Here is a 20,627-nt window from a genome sequence, read left to right on the forward strand (position 1 = left end):
TTCTAAATCTCTAGAATACCCTGCATTAAATAGCACCCTGACTGTGAACTTGGCCTTTCAAAGCTGAAAAGATATTCTTGAAGTTTTAACTCTAGAGTATTATGATTATCAGATAATTAGAATGATAAACCCCATCGAAAGATGCTTGAATCATTGACATACCATGATCATCCAACCACCACAGATGTCATGAAAGGAGGAGAAATGAATCACATGTTCTTTTTACTGTCAACAGGAGAATAACAGACTCTCTATAGTTTCTCAGATAAATTTCTTTGTGTTATCATCAAATGAAGTAAGAACAATCATCTCAAACTATAATATTTTGCCTTGCAAAACCAGATATAACCATGCATCTAAAGGACCCACCAGGAGAACACAACAAAATCTACTGTGGCCTCTGTGGATACCTGAAACAAATACATAGGGGACTTAGTTATGAATACAACCATATTGCTCATTTAATTTGGCACATCCTAACACTATATTGTAATTGGACAATTATTACTCTCACTGACCTTATGTTGTTATGAAACAATAACTAGAACTAATTATTTCAAAGTCTATTTGAAAAGAAGAAATGCTGCTTGTACCTTCTGAATCTCATGACCATTTTTTTGGTTTATAGGACAAAGCATGGTCATGAACCATTTACCCTAACTGGAAGTTTCATATCCATGGATTGACAAGAAATTTTCCTCAACGTCAAGTGCTGTTCTGGCTATATCATAGGACAAAATTAATTACAAGAGACAGTAGAAAGAGAATGGCACTGTGTATCATGAAAGGGCTCCATGGTGAAACCCTGACATGTTGAGACCAGGAACTCGCTTGATTCTAGTTGGCCCTAGAGGCCAGAAGGAGGAGCAGTGGGAAGATGAAAAGAGAGGCACATTTAACGAAGGAAATTCTTTAATGGAGCTGTCTACATAATGATGGTTGCTTTAAATCCATAATAAAGAGACAAGAGACAAGACGGACTAAGCAATAAAAATGCATTGGAAAATAAAAACAGGAAAAGTAATTATAACTAAAAACTAATTCAAGTAAAAATTGCACTGACTAATTTGATTATCACGTCCTCTTCGTTAAAAAAATAAGGAAATAAATAGGACCTGGCACCAGCAACTGCTGAGAAATTGGGTATAAAAGAGGTCTCTGAGATCAGAGGCACAAACTCAAGAACCTCACTCACTTGCCGATCAACCCGGCACCTCAATCCATCAACACCATGGTCAAGCTCCTGTTGTGCTCCACCGCAGTGCCAAAGCTCTGGCTTTGGGCTCCATTGCTGCTGCCAGCCCTGCTGCCGCCCTGCTGCCATTTCAGCTGCTGCCAGCCATGCTGCTGCCGCCCCAGCTGCTGTACTTCATGCCTGCAACCCTTGCCGCCCCTTGCTGCCAGCCCTGTTGCCGCCCCAGCTGCGCAAGCTCTGCCGCCCTGCTGCTGCATTCCAGCTGCTGCCAGCCTATGCTGCCGGCCCAGCTGCTGTACTTTGCTGCCCAACCCTGTTGCCGCCCTGCCCAGCCCTTGCCCCCAGCTGCTACTTCTAGCCTGCCAACCCTGCTGCCGCCCTGCTGCCTCCGTCCCTGCTACACAACTTTTGCAAACCAACTCTGCCGCCAACCTCTGTGCTCTTGCTGCTACTCTCTGAACTCTCACATCTGTTGCAAATAGCCCACCATCTACATGCTCTCAGTCAGGCAGAACATCTTTTACTTCCTCTGCTAAGTAGAGAAAGACATTGATTAAACAACAACAGATATGAGTTTGTCCACAATCCATTTAAGTGATCACCAACAACTCAACTATCAATATCATTTTTGTTCCTTCAGTACCTCTTATAGAAACACCAATTTTTATTTAATTGAATCCATCAAAGAATAAAACATGCATGAGATTTCCATACACCCTCTTTGTCTTTCTTCTTGACTTTCCATCACCAGATTTTGCTCTTTAAGAACAACAAAGTCAACCATAGGTTTTTTCACATTGAAATTAATAATAAGTGCAGATGATTCTTTCTCAATTTTCCATCATGATTTCTCTTTGTCTTATGTTCACTTTAATTTCAAATAAAACTTTCTGGCAATTAAATAAATTCACTGCCTTGATAACCTCTTTCTCTCTTTATCTTCTTTGCAATGCTAAGAATTCAGCAAAATCACAGAATTTATATGTCCTCTTCAATTTGCCTTCAGATTTAACCCATCCCCAATAGAATATTCTCCAAGCTTAGAAGATGCTCATACGCTCTTCATTTACAAAGTATTTTTGTACAAATCAAGAAATTTTCAACTTTTTTTCTTTTGCTGAACTCATTCCCACACAAAACTATCCTAAACACGCTTTCTTATGACAGTGAAGTAGCCATTTAGTGTGTGACTTGCAGTCTTCCATGGATCATTTTGTCATGTCTTTGTGTCACCTCATAGATAAGCTAGGTAATATCTATTTGAACCTCCTTGGTACTATCAAGGAGGAGAAAGATCATTCAGAAAGACAGTATTCTGATATGGAAATGACAGAAAAAATAGATTATTAAGGTTCACTTATGAACAATGAAAAGAGTGTAGCTCTATATGGTCAACAGAATATGGAGAATCAAGGAATAAAATTCTCAAGACATTCCAAGTTGGCTTCATTGACAATTTCTTCCATTCTTGTCATCAAATGTTGTTAAGGATGTTGTCTGCTCTTCTGAGTGAATCACCTTTCCATAAATAAGACAAGTGAACTCCTAGCAAGATCTATATGTGAGATGTGCAATATTAATGCATATATTTTTTAACACTAGACAAGTTCACTTTCTGTGCCAAGTGGTTTATGTGTAAGTAGTAAGTTAAAGTGTATATGCTACTACTAAGACTAAAAGCCTTGAGGGCAAACCAAGATAGGCAGAATGACATATATTCCTTTCTGACCTTCTCCTACAACCCTCAGACAATTAGCTAATCCACATCTGAATCAGCTCTGACCAGCAGAACCCACAAAGACAAAGGAACTTGGAATGCAGCCAAGAATAAAATTACCCTGTTAAACTGAGCATTTCTTTCAAAGAAGAGATGGACATTCAACAAAAACTGGTGGATTCATTATTTTGATGAAAAAGACTCGAGCTAAACAACAAATTTGATCTCCAAATAAAAATCAAAAGAACCATAAAAAGGTAAAGAAAAAAAACTCTTGAGAACTGTATTTCTCTTATATGGGTATAAAGAAAGTACATTATAATCTATATTACTTTATAATAGAAAAAGAAACTAGAGATGGAAAGGAGATTGTACCAGAAAAAAAAGGGAAAATGGAGGTAAAATGAGGGTAATTCATCCAGGAAGAGCGCAAAAACAGTATAATTGAGGGAAAGAAAGGAGGTGAGGAATATTGTGAATCTTACTCTCATCAAATTTGCTCAAAGAAGAATATTAGATATATTTGGTTTCACCAAGAAACATCTCACTTTATAGAAAGTAGGAGGAAGAGGAGAAGGGAAGGGCATGCTAAATAGAAGGAAAAACAGAAATAATAGGAGAAAGGTATAAGAAAAAAGGATCTCTATAAAGGGTAGGACTGCTTGAGTGAAGTAGTGCTCATAAGTAAAATACTAGGAAAGAGGAAAGGGAAAAGAAAATATCATTTGGGGTTAATAAGATGCAGGAAATACAAATTAGTACTTTTAACTGTATAAACGTGAATGGGTGAACTCTCCATAAAACAGCAGATAGCAGACTGGATTAAAAGCCAGAATCCTACAATATGTTGTTGACAAGAAACACATTTAAAGCAGAGCAATACTTATAGAGTAAAGATAAAGGTTGAACAGAATCTATTGTCTTCAGCTGAAGTAAAATAGCAGGGATTGCTATCCTGATCTCAGCTCAAGCAAAAGCAAAATTGTTCTAATTAAAAGAGATAAGGAAGGAAACTATATCTTGCTAAAATACCCGATAATGAAGCAATATCAATACTAAATATATATGCTTAAGAGGTGTAGCATCTAAATTCCTAAGGTGAACTTAAGAGAGTTCAGAAGAAATAGACAGCAAAAGTATAATAATGGGAACATCAACCTTGCTTCTCAGAACCAGATAAATCTAAACCACAAAATAAGTGAGAAAAAAGTTAAAGAGGTAAATAGAATACTAGAAAAGCTAGATGTGATAGATCTTCAGAAAAATTGAATGGAGACAGAAAGGAGTACAGTTCATGGAATCTCTACAAAAAAATAACCATATATTAGGACATGAAGACCTCAAAATTAAATGCAGAAAGGCAGAAATAGTAAATGCATTTTTTTCAAATCATGATGCACTAAAAATTACTTTCAATAAAAGGTCAGGAAAATAGACCAAAAGAAAGTGGAAACTACAATCTCATCCTAAAAAATGAGTGGGTGAAAGAACAAATCATAAACCAATCAATAATTTCATCAAGAGAATGACAATAATGCCACGCCATACCAAAATTTGTGGGATGCAGCCAAAGCTGCAATAAGAGGAAATTCTACACCTCTAGATGCTTACTTGCATAAAATAGAGAAAGAGAAGCTCAATAAATTAGCTTGCAACTAAAAAAACTAGAAAAAGAACAAATTAAACTCCCAATCAAATATCAAACTTGAAATTCCAAAAATAAAGGAAGAGATCAATAAAATTGAAACTAAAAAAACTATTGAATTAATAAAACTAGAAGTTGGTTTATGAAAAAAAAAACAACAAAAATTTATAAAGCTTTTAGTTAATTGGATCAGAAAAGGAAAGAGGAAAATCAAATTGTTAGTCTCAAAAATGAAAAGGGAAGTATCCACCAATGGATGAAACTAGCAATTATCAAAGGTACTTTGCCCAACTTTATGTACCAAACTTGACAACCTAAGTGAAATGGAGGAATACCTACAAAAATATAAATTGCCCAGATTAAGAAGAGGAAATAAATTACACAAATAGTCCCATTTAGAAAAGAAATAGATCAAGGTATCAATCAACTCTAAGAAAACAAAATCCCCAGGACCACATGTGAACTCTACCAACCATTTAAAAACAATTAACTCCAACACTATATTAACTATTTCAAAAAATAGGAATGAAGGACTCTACCAAGTTCCTTTTATGACACAGACATAGTATTGATACCTGACCAGAGTAGACAAAAACAGAGAGAAAATTAAGACCAATCTCACTAATGAATATTGATGCAAAAATCTTAATAAAAATATTGTGAAAGATTACAGAAATCTTCCTTTACAGGATAATACACCATAACAGAGTAGGATTTATGCCAGAATGAGGGTTGGTTCAATATTAGGAAACTATTAGCATAATTGATTATATCAATAACAAAATTAAAAAAATGTGATTATCTCAATAATGCAAAAATGCATTTGAAAAATCTAACACCATTCCTAAAAAAAAAAAACCACTAGAGAACATAGGAATAAATGAACTTTTCCTTAAAATAGTCAGTAGCATCTATTTAAAATCATCAGTAAGCATCATCTGTAATGGGATAAACTGAACCATTCCCATAACCTCAGGGTGAAACAAGGTTGCTCTACTACAATACCATTCAATGCTGTATTAGAAATACTAGCTTTGGCAATAAGAGAAGAAAAAGAGATTAAAGAATTAGAGTTAGGTAATAAGGAAATGAAACCTTTGCAGTGATATCATGGTATTCTTAGGAACCCTAGAAATCGATTAACAATCTATTAGAAGCAATCCACAAATTCAGCAAAGTTGCCATATATAAAATAAATCCACATAAATAATCAGCATTCTTACACATCACTAACAAAAATCCAACAGCAAGAGATACAAAAGTAATTCCATTTAAAATAACGTCGATAGTATAAATATTTGGAATCTATATGCAAGGAAAGTCAGGAACTATATGAGCAGAACAACAAAACACCTTCCACACAAATAAATTCAGATCTAAACAATTCGAGAACTATCAAATGCTTGTGGATAGGTCAGTGAATATAATAAAGATGACAATTCTCCTAAACTAATCTGTTTTATTTAATGCTATACTAATAAAATTCCTAAGAAGCTTTTTACTGACCTAGAAAAAATAACAACAAAATTCATCTGGAAAACAAAAGGTCAAAAATTTCAAAGGATCTAATGAAGAGAAAGGCAAATGAAGATGGCTTAGCTATACCAGTTCTAAAAACTTTATTATAAAGCAGCAGTCAAGCAAAACCATTTGGTACTGACTAAGAAATAGAAGAGTTGGCCAGTGGAATAAGTTAGGTTCACAAAACAAAATAGTCAATGACTACAGCAATCTAGTATTTGACAAATCCAAAGGCCCCACCTTTTGGGATAAGAATTCCCTATTTGACAAAAACTGCTGGGAAAATTGGAAACTTGTATGGCAGAAAGTAGGCATAGACCCACACCTAATCACGACTACCAAGATAAGGTCAAAATGGATTCATGATCTAGATATAAAGAATGACATTATCATCAAATTAGAAGAATATAGGATAGTTTACTTCTCAGATTTTGGAGGAGGTAGAAATTTGTGACCAAGAAAAGCGAGAGATCATTATTGATCATAAAAGAGATACTTTTGATTATATTAAGTTGAAAAGTTTTGTACAAATAAAACTACGAGACAAGATTAGAAGGGAAGAAATAAGCTGGGAAAACCTTTTTACAGTCAAAGGATCTGATAAAGATCTCATTTCTAAAATATATAGAGAATTGACTCAAATTGATAATAGTTCAAGCCATTCACCAATTGATAAATAGTCAAAGCATATGAACAGACAATTTTCAGATGAAAATTGAAACTATTGTAGCCACATGAAAAGGTGCTCCAAATCACTATTGATCAGAGAAATGCAAATTAAGACAACTCTGACATACTGCATATAATATCCAGGCTAGCTCTCTGGAGGCCTCAGGATCAGGCAGAGTCAGGATCAAAGTCCTCCGTCTTAGGGGAGAAGTGAAGGAGGCAGGCAAGCTGCCACGTGACTTACCAAAGATGAATCCTGGACTCTGGGTCAGAGCCTGAAATCTCTCCTCCTAAACCTCTCTCCCTCAGCCCTCCAATCCTTCTTACGATTACCTTCCCACCACATTCAGCAAGCACCAATGGTGAGGAGAGCCATCACATCACCATTTCATCTAAATAATGTATATAGAACCATTATCTCATCAAACAGGTAGTAGCCTTAAATGCCTGCTGTCTCAGATTCAATACACCTTTTCAGAGTTTCTGCCTCTACAACTATCACCTGTCAGTTGGCTAGAGATGATAAGAAAAGATAATGAACAAATGTTGGTGGGATATGGAAAAACTGGGACACAATACATTGCTGGAGGAACTGTAACGATCCAACCATTCTGAGAGCAGTTTGAATATACTCAAAAGTTATCAAACTGTGCATACCCTTTGATCCAGCAGTGTTTCTACTGGGATCATCCTGCAAGAGATCTTAAAAGAGGAAAAGGACCCACATGTGCAAAAAATGTTTGTGGCAACTCTCTTTGTAGTCAAGTAACTGGAAACAGAGTGGATGCCCATCAGTTGGAGAATGGATGAATAAATATAGGGTATATGAACAATACTATTGTTCTGTAAAAAATGACCTGCAGGATGATTTCAGAGAGGCTTGAAGACACCCTACAAGAATTGATGCTAAGTGAAATGAACAGAACCAGGAGATCATTATACATGGCAAACAAGACTATACGATCATCAATTCTGATGGATGTGGCTCTCTTCAACATTGAGATGATTCAAACCAGTGCCACTTGTTCAGTGATGAGGACCATCTACACTCAGAGCGAGAACCGTGGAACAGAGTGGACACAATAAGCATTCTCATTTTCTCTGTTGTTATTTGCTTGCATTGTGTTTTCTTTCTCAGTTTTCTTTCTTGTTTCTGATCTGATTTTTCTTGTGCAGCTGCATAACTTTATATATATATATATATATATATATATATATATTAAATTTAACATATATTTCAGCATATTTAGCATGTATTGGATATGCCAGCTAGACAGAGGGTGGGAGGAAGGAGGGAAAATTTGGAGGAAAAGGTTTTGAGGTAAATGTTGCAAAATTACCATCACATGCTTTGTAAATAAAATCTTTCATAAAAATGACTATGATGATTGACAATGATCCTTTGCACTGAGATATGAAGGAAAGTTGGCTTATCAGAAATCCTGCATCTATGAAATCTGAACAAATACATATTTGATCAAGATTTTTGGGGGCCGAGTAGTTTTCTTTTACTTTTCTTTTCTTTTTATTTTATTGTATATGTACATTGATTTTAATAGACTTTTATTTATGAATCATTTTGGGAGAGAAAATCATAACTAAAGGGGAAAAACATGAGAGAAAAAATTCAAAGAAAAAGGGAAAAATGAAAATAGCATGCATTGATTTATTTCATTCTCCATAGTTTTCTCTCTGATGCAGATACTTTTCCTCTCCCAAGTTTAATGGGATTCCCTTATAACGAGATCTCTGAGAAGATTCCAGTCTTTCATAGTTGATCCTCACACAATCTTGCTTTTACTGTATATACTGTATTCCTGGCTCCACTTGTTTCTCTCAGCATCAGTTCCTGTAAATCTTTCCAGAGCTTGAAATCAGTTTTCATCATTTTATATAACAATAATCCATTATTTTCATGTATGTACCATAACTTATTCAGTCATTCCCCAATTGATTGGCACCTACTCACTTTCCAATTTTTGCCACCACAGAAAGAACTGATATAAACATTTATACACATGTGGATCCTTTCTCCTTACTGATTTCCTTGAAATACAGACCAGTAGTACACTGCTGGTTTCAATGTATCACAGTTTTATAGTCCTTTGGCCTTAGTTCCAAGTTGCTCTCAGTATGGTTAGGTAATTTCACAGTTCCACCAACAATGCATTAGTTTTCAGTTTTCCTACAATCCCTCAACATTTTCATTTCCTTTCCTGTCATCTTAGCCAATCTAAGGTGTGAGGTAGTACCAGAAGTCATTTTAATGGGCATTTCTCTATCCAATAGTGATTTAGGCCATCTCTTTTGTATGTCTATGGATGGTTTAATTTCATCCTTTGAACATTGTCTGTTCAGTTGACCATTTATCAATTAGGAAATGACTTTATTCTTATTACTTTGGCACAGATCTCTACACATTGTTGAAATATGCCTTTCTCAAACACTGGTTGTAAATTTTTCTAACTTTTGTATATCCTTTTAATCTTCTTTGTGTTGGATTGCTTTGTGCAAACTTTTAATTTAATGTAATCAAAACTGTCATTTTGTACTTCTGAGATTTTCTCACACTCATGAGATAGTTCTTCTTTGATTATAAATTTCTCCCTTCTCCAAAGATATGATGAGTAAACGATCCTTGCTCTCCTACTACTAGTAACACCTTTTGCCCAAATCCTGTACCTATTTGGACCTTATTTTGGTAGGGGCTGTGAGATGTAGGTCTATCTATACTGAGTTTCTGACATATTATTTTCTAATTTCTCAGTAATTTTGGAAATAATGAGTTCTTATCCCTCAAGCTGGAGTGTTGGTGTTTCACAAATACTAGATTATCATAGTCATTGATTATTGGTAGCCTATATCTAACTTATTCAATGATCCACCACTCTATTTCTTAGCTAATACCAAATGGTTTTGATGACTGCTACTTTATAATACAATTTGGTCTGGTATTTCCAAGCCACCATCTTTGAAATTTTTTCATTATTTACTTGATATTCTTGACATTTTTCTTCAGATGAATTTGTTGTTATTTTCTAGCTCTACAAAATAATTTTTTGGCATTTGATCACATGCATTGAAATGTAGAGCAATATAGATAAATTGTCATTTTATTATATTAGTTCAGCCTACTCATGAAGAACTGATATTTTTCATGTTACCTCCTTTATTTGTGTGAGAAGGTTTTGAAATTTTCTTCATAGAGTTCCTAGGTTTTGTCTTGTCTAGAAGACATTCAAACATTTTGTTTGTCTCAGAGACTTTAAATGGTTTTCTATTTCCAGCTCTTGTTACTGACATTTGTTAATAATAATTATTATATATATAATATATATATATATATATATATATATATATATATGATTATTATGAGCTTTATTATATCTCAACTTTGATAAGGCTGTTAATCATTTCAAGTATGCTTTTGGATGAACCTGGCCTCTCTAAGCAAATCATGATTCTATGCAAAGAGCATTTTATCTCCTCATTAACAATTCTAATTTCTTTAATTTCTTTTTCTTTTCTTGTTGCTAAAGCTAACATTTCTAGTACAATATTTAATAGTAGTGTTAAAGAAATCTTGTTTCACCTTTGATCTTATTGAGAATGTTTCAGCTTCTCTCAGTACTAATATGCTTACTGTAACTTTTAGATGATAACTGCTTTTCATTCTAGGAAAACTCCTTTACTCCTATGCTCTCAAGTCTTTTTAATAGGGATGGGTGCTGAATTTTGTCAAAGTTTTCAGCATCTATCAGATTATCAAATGATTTCTATCATTTTTTACTGATATGGTCAATCAATGGCAATAATTTTTCTGATATTGAACTAGCCTGCATTCCTGGTATAAACCCACTTGATAATTATGTATTATCAACTGATAAGGTGTACTCTCTTTGCTATATTTGACTTAAAATGTTTGCTTCATTCATTAGGGAGTTTAGTCTGTAAATTTCTTTGTCTAGCTTAGCTCCTCTCCAAAATACCACCTAGGTATTTATTTGTGTCATAGAAGAATTGGGAGAACTCCTCTTCACCTATTTTCAAATAGTTTCATAATATGGAATTAATTGTTTTTAAATGTTTGGTAGATTTACTCACTTGTAAATTCTTCGCCTGGAGATTTTTTTCTTGAGAGTTTTTGATGGTTCATCAGTTTCTTTTTCTAAAATAGGTTATTTAACTTTATTTCATCTTGTATTAATCTGATAATTTATATTTCATAAATATTATCAATTTTCTATTTTATTAGATTTTCTGACATACAGTTGGATGAAATAGCTCCTAATTATGATTTTAATTCCTTTTTTCATTGGTGGTAAGTTCACTCTTTTCATTTTTTTGATGCTGGTATTTTTTTCTAATCAAATTATCAAGTTTTCATTCTTTTGTTGGTTTTCCATAAAACAATTCTTTTTATTAATTAGTTCAACAGTTTTTACAGTTTCAATTTTATTAATTTCTTTAAGTTGTAGGATTTCTAATTTGATATTTAATTTGGGACTTTTTATTTGGTCATGCCTAGCTTTTTAGTTGCTTGTTCAATTTGTTGATCTCTTTTTCTCTATTTATTCATATAACTCTTTTGAGATATATAAAATTTCCTCTAAAATCTACTTGGGTTTGCATACTCTCAGGTTTTGGTATATGTATCATTACTGTCATTCTTTTAGATAAAATTATTGATGGTTTCTATGATTTTTTGCTTGACCACACTTTTTTGGAAATAGATTATTTAATTTCAAATGGTTTTAAGTCTCTCTTTTCTTTCCTCATTTATTGAATATAATTTTATTGCATCATGACATTTTATTTACAAGACTGAGAATTCCTTTAGAAATTCTAACTATGAGTTTCTATGATACTTAAAACAGTCATCAATTTCACACTATTTCAAAATTAGATCAAAGAAAAGGTTTGTCTTCTATGAACAATGACAAAGTCTGCTTTATTTGCAGAGTTACTAGCTAGGATAGGGAAAAATGCATCTGACACCTCTCAGTCCTGATATTATTATCTAATCCAGCTGCCTGTCGGGGAAATATCACCAAGAGCAGCACAAACATTTCCAGGGATTCCAGAATTCTGATCAAGAACCTCTTGATGAACATGCTGTTTTTACCGTGGTCGGGGGTTCTCGTTTATTGATGCTTGATGGCAAAACTGCCATGCTTTTCCTTCCCTCTTCCAGGAAAACTCGGTAAGATGTCCCTCTGTGGATCTCATTGGAGATAGCCTGAAAGGGGCTGCCCAAATGGGATATGTGGTCCCTATTGGGGTGAGAGTGAAGGCCATAGCTAAGGAGGTGAAAGCAATAACAAGGAGTAAAAGCCATTATCAGGGGTACTGTGTCAAATAGAAACTTGTGTGCATCTAGAAACTTATTCAAATAACTAATCTTGACCTTCGTGTGTCTGAACATTTAACTATTTGAACTGACCTTGCCTCCAGGCTCCTAGGAATCAAGCCAATTTCAGCAGCAAGTTAGTTATTAATCAAACCACATTAATGTATGAATGATTGCATTATACTCCTCCTCTCTTTGATTGACTTTTATAATTCCATGCATATTTTGTGGAATCTTTTTAGGATACATTGGTACATGCCTGCCATCCCAGGCAGTCCCTGGGTAAATAGCCCAGTCACTTAAAAATGACTTTGATAATCATATTGTAGCTCCCAGCTTCTTTTTTTCAGTACCAATTTACCCCTGTAGTGTAAAACTGTGTTTCCCTACTGTGTAGGGATACTGCTTCAGTGGGGGTGGTGAAAACTTGGCTTTCCTTTATGTGGGGAATCTCCAGACCATATACTCATCTCTAATCAATGCTTCATCTTCCATTCTACTCCATCACTTTTGAATTCTCAGTATTCACATCATTCAATAAATACTATTCTGCCCAAACTTACCAGTGATATCTCACTTGACACATGTACTGACATTTGAGCAATTCTCAAGTTGTAGCTTTTGAAAATCTCAGCAACTCTCTTTTCTTGCAAGTTTCTTTCCCTGACAATCTTCTCATAGGATTCCAAAGGATTTGCCAAGATGACCCCCTCATTTCCCATGGATTCAATAGTTTGGTGCTCCAGGCCTATGATGCACAAATTTTCTAATCCATCCATGATATCTTTCCTTTTCTACTGACATCCAACTCCAACTATCAGCTTGAAGTGCACACCCAAGAAAAGAAAAAAATTTTAACAAAATGTTTTCTGGGATGAATTTTATTTTACAAGTAAAATACTTTCTTTAAACCAGTAAGTGACATGCCCAATAGGAGCTTATATTCTCTAAATCTTTCTTTCCTTTGTTTTTTTTTTTTTGGTTCTTTTCAGATTGTATGATGTATGAAAACTGTATTTACTGCTCTCATGCATTATGCTGTGATTTGTAAATTACCACAAGCACTTTTTCTAGGCCCAACTGAGTCCAAGATCCCAGTGCCCTTGGTTCATAAGTTAAGGTTTACCACATTGTGCATATCGAGTGCTCCACATTACCATGAGACTGAGGCCCAAAACTGTGACCCAGATCCAAGGATGGGCGAGGAAATACAGTCTTGTCGTAGGCATTAGCAAATAGACCTTTGTCATCTCTTTTTGATATGTTACCTGGATACTCTTCCCCTCTGTGCCTAAGAAGCCCAGAAGCTACCACTGCCACCACTATTCGTAGCCTATTGCTAGCTTGTTCAGGAATAGCAATGCTGGACCATAGTCCACTTTCACCAGGATTGAGTAGACTTTTTTGTCAAGCTTCAAAATTGTCTTTGGCAGCAAAAGTCTATCTTCCTCTCCTTTTCTGGGTTCTGCCATATATGAATTTGTTTTGAGCCAATATTAAAAGTTGCTTGTGGAGATTTAGGGGGGAGTTCAGCAGTGACTCATATCTATAATCTTACCAGAACTTAACCTTTTACAAATTTGTGTTGATATCTTTCTGAGAAACATCATTTATGAGTGGACTCTTACCTCTTTCTATACTTAATTGGTCATCTTTTTAAATAAAGAAGAAAAAGAAAAAAAAAGAATTTATCATAATTAGGAAATATTTTGATCAGTTCCACAGTCATATTCCTCCACATCTACAAAGAGTGGAGGGAGATACATTTTTTTTATTTCAGCTCCCTCTCCTTTTTCTTAATTTGCCTTTCCTTCCCATTTTTTTCCTCCTCTCTTTCCTCTATATTTCTTCTCTCACATACATTTCCTTCCCTCCCCATATTCCCTTACATTCCATTCCCTTTTCTCCCCTTCCATTCCCTGATCTGCCTTTCTACTCCATTCATTTCACTTCCTTCACCTTCTGTTCTCACACTATACTCTCTTTTTTCTTCCTTTCCTTTCTCAACTTCTTCACTCTTCCCATCCCCTTTTCCTTTTCCTTCACTTACCTTTCCTTCCCTTTCCTTCTCTCCTCTTCTCTCTTCGAGGGGCAAATGTGATTAAATTATGGAGAATTATTTACCACAATTCTTCCCTTTCCCAGGGGCATATCCTAGGTGAAATATTTCCTTTTTCAAAGATTTAGTTCCATAAGTTTTAAAGTGAAAGTGATAAGGCTAGTGGTAGTGAAGGGATGAGAATTTGGGTGGAAAATCCCCTTCTCGTCAGAGCCGCAGGTACGATAAGAAAGAAATTCCGAGGAAGCTTTCTTCCATCTCCAAAATCTAATGGAAATCCACATCAATAGAAAGCAATTGAAATTAATTTGATTATACAAAGAATTTTCAAAGACTATGATTCACAATAAGTTCTGAGTAAGCTCAAATAGATCCAAACAAAACTTTGTTCCAACTTCTTAGGCAAATTTTTTCTGTTATCATCAAATATAATTAAGAACAATCCCCTCCTAAAGCTTCTAATATTTCTCCTTACAAAACCAGAAATAACTATGCATCGAAAGAATTCATCCAGGAGTCCAACCTGGGATCACAACTGGTCATTTTGAGCAAAAACTACTGCCTCTGTGCAGACAGCTGAAACAAACACTATGGAGGGAGTTTCTTATGAATACAATGAACACATTGCTCGTTTTACTTTGCCACATCTCAACACCATAATTCTACTTCGGATAATTATCTCTTTCACTTCCCTTATGTTGTCATCAAAATAAAATACTAGACTAATTATTTTAATTCTATTTTAAAGTAAGGAAAAGGTGCTTGTTCCTTCTGAATCTCATGACCATTTACTTGGTTATGGGATAAAAACATTTTGTCATGAACCATTTGTACCCTAACTATTCTCCATGCATTGACAAAAATTTTCCTCAACAGAACAACTGTACTTGGTTCATTCTACTTGGTCCCTGAGGTCAGAAAGAAGAACAGTGGGAAGATGTTAAAGAGAGGCATATTTAGGCTTGAGAGAAGGAACATCCTCCCAATTAGAACTGTCATATAATGATGAAATGTTTTAAGGTGGAAATAATAAGCAGATGAGATAAGCAGTGACTCAGCAATAAAAAATACATTAGAAAATAATAACTGGAAAAGAATTATAAGTAAAAAACATTTCATGTAAAAAAAAAAGTACTCACTAATTTGATAGTCATGTTTTATCTAAAAAAAATAAGGAAATAAATGGTAATTGGTAACAGCATCTGCTGAGAAGGTGGGTATAAAAGAGGTCTCTGAGATCAGGGGACATCCAAACACAAGAACCTCCCTCCCCTGCAAACCAACCCAGAAACTCAACTCACCAACACCATGGTCAGCTCCTGTTGTGGCTCCACCTGCAGTGGCCAAGGCTGTGGCTCTGGCTGTTGTGGCTCCCGCTGCTGCTGCCAGCCTTGTTGCCACCCCTGCTGCTGCATTTCTAGCTGCTGTCAGCCATGTTGCTGCCTCCCCAGCTGTTGTACTTCTAGCTGCTGCCAACCCTGCTGCCGCCCCTGCTGCTGCCAGCCATGTTGTCGTCCCTGCTGCTGTCGTCCCTGCTGCTACACAACTTGCTGTAGAACCAACTGCTGCTGCCCAGCCTGCTGTGGCTCTTGCTGCTGAGCTCTACTGAACTCTCACAACTGTCTGCAAATGCCCACCATCTACATGCTTTTTCAGTCAGGCACCAGATCTGTTCTTCCTCTACTCAAATAGAAGAAGAGGTTGTTCATAGCAAACAATAATCAATTAAATCATGAGACCCATTTTAAAGTGAGCTACTCAACATTCAGCTATTATCTTTTTGTTGTCTTCATCCTCTTAAGTGGACATCAAGTTTTTATGTAATTTAAATCCATCAAATAAAACTCTTCATAATTCCATCACCCTTGTTGTCTTCCTAACATTCTGTCACCAAGTTTTGCTCTTTAAGTAGAACAAAATCAACCATTTGTTTAGCTCACATTGAGATAGTCATACTGAGGTTGCAATATGAGGTGCAAAACTGAGGTTCCTTAGTTTTCCCATCACATCGATTTCTCTTTGTCTTAGTGTTTGTCCAATTCCAAATAAAACTTCCTGGCAATTAAATGAATCCAGTGATTTGATGAATTTTGTCTTCTTTATTGATATTAGAGAAATTCTAAAAATTACAGAATTGAATTTTTACTATAGCTTTTTATTTTTCAAAATAATTGCAAAGGTAGTTTTCCACACTCATCCTTGCAAAATCTTATGTTCCAAATTTTTCTTCCTCCCTCATTGCTCCTCCCTACCCTAGACAACAAGTAATCCAATATAGGTTAAACATGTGCAATTCTTCTAAACATAGTGCCACAATTATCATGCTGCACAAGAAAACTCAGATCAAAAATGGAAAAAAATGAGAAAGAAAATAAAATGTAAGCAAACAAGCAAAAATACTATGTTGTGATCCACATTCAGTCCCCATAATCCTCTCTAGATGCAGATGGCTCTCTCAATCACAACTCTATAAGAATTGGCCTGAACTACCTCATTGTTGAAAAGAGCCAAGTCCATCACAGTTGATGTAATGTGATGTGATTATCATCATATAATCTTGTTGTCTGTGTATAGTGTTCTTTTGGTTCTACTCACTTGACTTAGTATCTGTTCATGTAAGTCTCTCCAGAGTTTTTTGAAATCAGTCTGCTGATTGTTTCTTATAAAACAATAATATTCAATTATATTCATAGGCCATAATATATTCAACCATTCCAGTTTCTTGCCACTACAAAAAGGGCTGCTATATTTTTGCACATGTGGGTTCTTTTCCCTTTTTAGGATCTCTTTGGGTTATAGGCCCAGTAGAGACATTGCTAGATAAACAGGTATGCATAGTTTGAAATCTCTTTGGGCTTTGTTCCAAATTGTTCTCCAAAATATTTAGATCAGTTTACAACTCTACCAACATTGTATTAGTGTCCCAGTTTATCCACATTCCTCTGACATTTATCATTATCTCTACTTGTCATCTTAGTCAATCTTGGAGATATAAAGTGGTACCTCAGAGTCATCTTAATTTGCATTTCTCTAATCAATAGTGATTTAGAGCATTTTTTTTCAAATAACTAGAAATGGTTTTCATTTCTTCATGTGAAAATTATGTATTTATGTCCTTTGATGATTTATCAATTGGAGAATGGCTTGTATTCTTAAAATTTGAGTTGATATTCTATATATTTTAGAAATGAGACATTTATCAGAAACCTTGGATGTAAATTTTTCCTAAGTTTTTTGCTTCCCTTTAATCTTGGCTACATTGGTTTTGTTTGTACAAAAACTTTTTAAGTTAATACAATCAAAATTATCCGTTTTCATTTGATAATAATCTCTAGTTCTTCTTTGGCCATAAATTCCTTCCTTCTCCACAGATCTAAGAAGTAAACTATCCCCTGTTCTTTTAATTTGCTTATAGTACCACCCTTTATGTCTAAATCATGTTGGACAATCATGAATCCATTTCAACTTTATTTTGGTATACATTGTTATGGGTTAGTTAATACTTAGTTTCTGCCATAGCATTTTCCAATTTTCCCAGCAGTTTTGTCATATAGTGATTTCTAATCCCAGAAGCTGTAGTCTTTGAGTTTATCAAACATTAGATTGTCATTGTGTCTTGTGAGCCTAACCTATTTCATTGACCAACTATGCTGTTTCTTAGCCAGTGCTTTGTAATGTAATTTTAGGTTTGGTACAGCTAGGTCACCTTTGCTTGCATTTTTTTTTTCATTAATTACCTTGAAATTCTTGAACTTTTGTTTTTCTAGATGAACTTTGTTATTATTTTTCTAGCTTCGTAAAACAATTTCTTGGTAATTTGATTGATATAGCATTGAAAAAGTGGACGAATTTAGAAAGAATTGTCATTTTTATTATATAAGCTCAGCCTACCCATGAGTACTTGATATTCTTTCAATGGTTTCAATCTGACTTTATTTGTGTGAAAAAGTGTTTTGTAATTGTGTTCATGTAGTTCCTGGTTTTGTCTTAGCCGATATTTAGCAAATATTTTATATTATCTACATTTATTTTAAATGGTATTTCTCTTTCTATCTCTTGCTGCTGGATTTTGTTGGTAACATATAGAAGTGTGGGTGGTTTATGTGGATTTATTTTATATCCTGTAACTTTACTAAAGTTGTTAATTATTCCTAGTAGTTTTTAATTAATTCTCTAGGATTCTCTAAGTATACCATCATCTAATCTGCAAGAATTGATAATTTTATTTCCTCATTACCTATTCTAATTCCTTCAAATTCTTTTTCTTCTCCTAATGCTATAATTAACATTTTTAATACAATATTAAATAGTAATGGTGATAGTAGGCAGCCTTGTTTCACCCTAACATTATTGAAAATGCTTCTAATTTATCCTCCTTATTTATGATGCTTGCATTAGATGCCACTTATCATTATAAAGAAAACTCCATTTATTTCTATGCTCTCTGGTGTTTTAATAGGAATGGATGTTGAATTTTCTCAGTGTTTTTTTCTGCATCTATTGATATAATCATATAATTTCTGATGGTTTGGCTATTGATATAATCAATTATGCTAATAGTTTTCCTAATAGTGAATCCACCCTGCATTCCTAGAATAAATTCTACTTGGTCATAGTGTCCTGGTGATAAGTTTCTAGAATCACTTTGCTAATATTTATTTGATTTAAGATTTTTGCATCAATATTCATTAGGAAAACTGATCTGTAATTTTCTTCCTCTATTTTCACCTTTCCTGGTTTCAGTATCAACACAATATTTGTGTCATAAAAGAAATTTGGTAGGATTCCTTCTTCCCCTATTTTTCCAAAGAGTTTGTATAATATTGGAATTAACTGTTATTTAAATCTTTAGTAGAGTTCACTTGTAAATCCATCTAGCCCTGTAGATTTTTTTCTTAGAGAGTTCATTATTTAATTTCCTTTTCTAAAATTGGACAATTTAAATAATTTATTTTCTCCTCTGTTAAGCTGAAATCTATATTTTTGCAAGTATTCATTCCTTTCCCTTAGATTATCAGGTTTATTGGCATACAATTGAGCAAAATAACTACTAATTATAGCTTTAAGTTCTCTTCATTAGTAATATGTTCACTCTTTTTCCTTTTTGATACTGGTAATTTGGTTTTCTTGTTTCCTTTTTTTAAAATAGCTTTTTATTTACAAATTATATGCATGGGTAATTTTACCGCATTGACAATTGCCAAACCTTTTGTTCCAATTTTTCTCCTCCTTCCCCCCATCTCCTCCCCCTGATGGCAGGTTGACCAATACATGTTAAATGTGCTAAAGTATAAATTAAATACAAAATAAGTATACATGTCCAAATCGTTATTGTGTTGTACAAAAAGAATCGGACTCTGAAATAGTATACAATTAGCTTGTGAAAGAAATAAAAAATACAGGCGAACAAAAATATAGGGATTGGGAATTCTATGTAATGGTTCTTAGTCATCTCCCAGAGTTCTTTCGCTGGGTGTACCTAGTTCAGTTCATTACTGCTCCATTGGAACTGATTTGGTTCATCTCATTGCTGAAGATGGACAAGTCAATCAGAATTGATCATCATATTGTATTGTTGCTGAAGTATATAATGATCTCCTGGTCCTCCTCATTTCATCATCAGTTCATGTAAGTCTCTCCAGGCCTTTCTGAAATCATCCTGTTGGTCATTTCTTACCGAACAATAACATTCCATAATATTCATATACCACCATTTATTCAGCCATTCTCCAATTGATGGGCATCCACTCAGTTTCCAGTTTCTGGCCACTACAAAGAGGGCTGCCACAAACATTCTTGCACATAGAGGTCCATTTCCCTTCTTTAAGATCTCTTTGGGATATAAGCCCAGTAATAACACTGCTGGATCAAAGGATATGCACAGTTTGATAACTTTATGAGCATAGTTCCAAATTGCTCTCCAGAATGGCTGGATGTATTCACAATTCCATCAAAAATGTATTAGTGTCCCTGTTTTCCCACATTCCCTCCAACATTTTGCATTATCTTTCCCTGTCATTCTAGCCAATTTGACAGGTGTGTAGTGGTATCGCAGAGTTGTCTTAATTTGCATTTCTCTGATTAATAATGACTTGGGCATCTTTTCATATAGTAGAAATAGTTTCAATTTCTTCATCTAAGGGTTGTCCGTTCATATCACTTGACCATTTATCAATTGGAGATGGCTTGACTTCTTATAGATTAGAGTCAATTCTCTATATATTTTGGAAATGGGGCCTTATTAGAACCTTTGACTGTAAAATGTTTTCCCAGTTTATTGCTTCTTCTAATCTTGTCTGCATTAGATTTGTTTTGTACAAAAATTTTCAATTTGATATAATCAAAATTTTCCATTTTGTGATCATAATGATCTTAGTTCTTCTTTAGTCATAAATTCCTTCCTCATCCACAGGTCTGAGATAACTATCCTGTGTTCTTCTAATTTTTTTTAATCTCATTCTTTATCCTGGT

The 20,627-nt window shown here is 34.5% G+C and overlaps 1 protein-coding gene across 1 annotated transcript in view; it reads left to right on the plus strand.

The window, feature by feature from the left end:
- LOC116423625 (keratin-associated protein 4-8-like) overlaps positions 1-16,206 on the plus strand; it is a 35,735-nt gene extending 19,529 nt beyond the window's left edge. The window contains exons 3-5 of the mRNA XM_031968662.1: positions 1,263-1,364; positions 1,458-1,618; positions 15,399-16,206. Of these exons, the coding sequence (XP_031824522.1) occupies positions 1,263-1,364; positions 1,458-1,618; positions 15,399-15,755 (620 nt within the window). The 3' untranslated portion in view covers positions 15,756-16,206. The remainder of the gene's footprint in view (positions 1-1,262; positions 1,365-1,457; positions 1,619-15,398) is intronic.
- Positions 16,207-20,627: the final 4,421 nt, after the last annotated feature.

Source organism: Sarcophilus harrisii, chromosome 4, assembly GCF_902635505.1.
Source record: "Sarcophilus harrisii chromosome 4, mSarHar1.11, whole genome shotgun sequence".
NCBI lineage: Eukaryota > Metazoa > Chordata > Mammalia > Dasyuromorphia > Dasyuridae > Sarcophilus > Sarcophilus harrisii.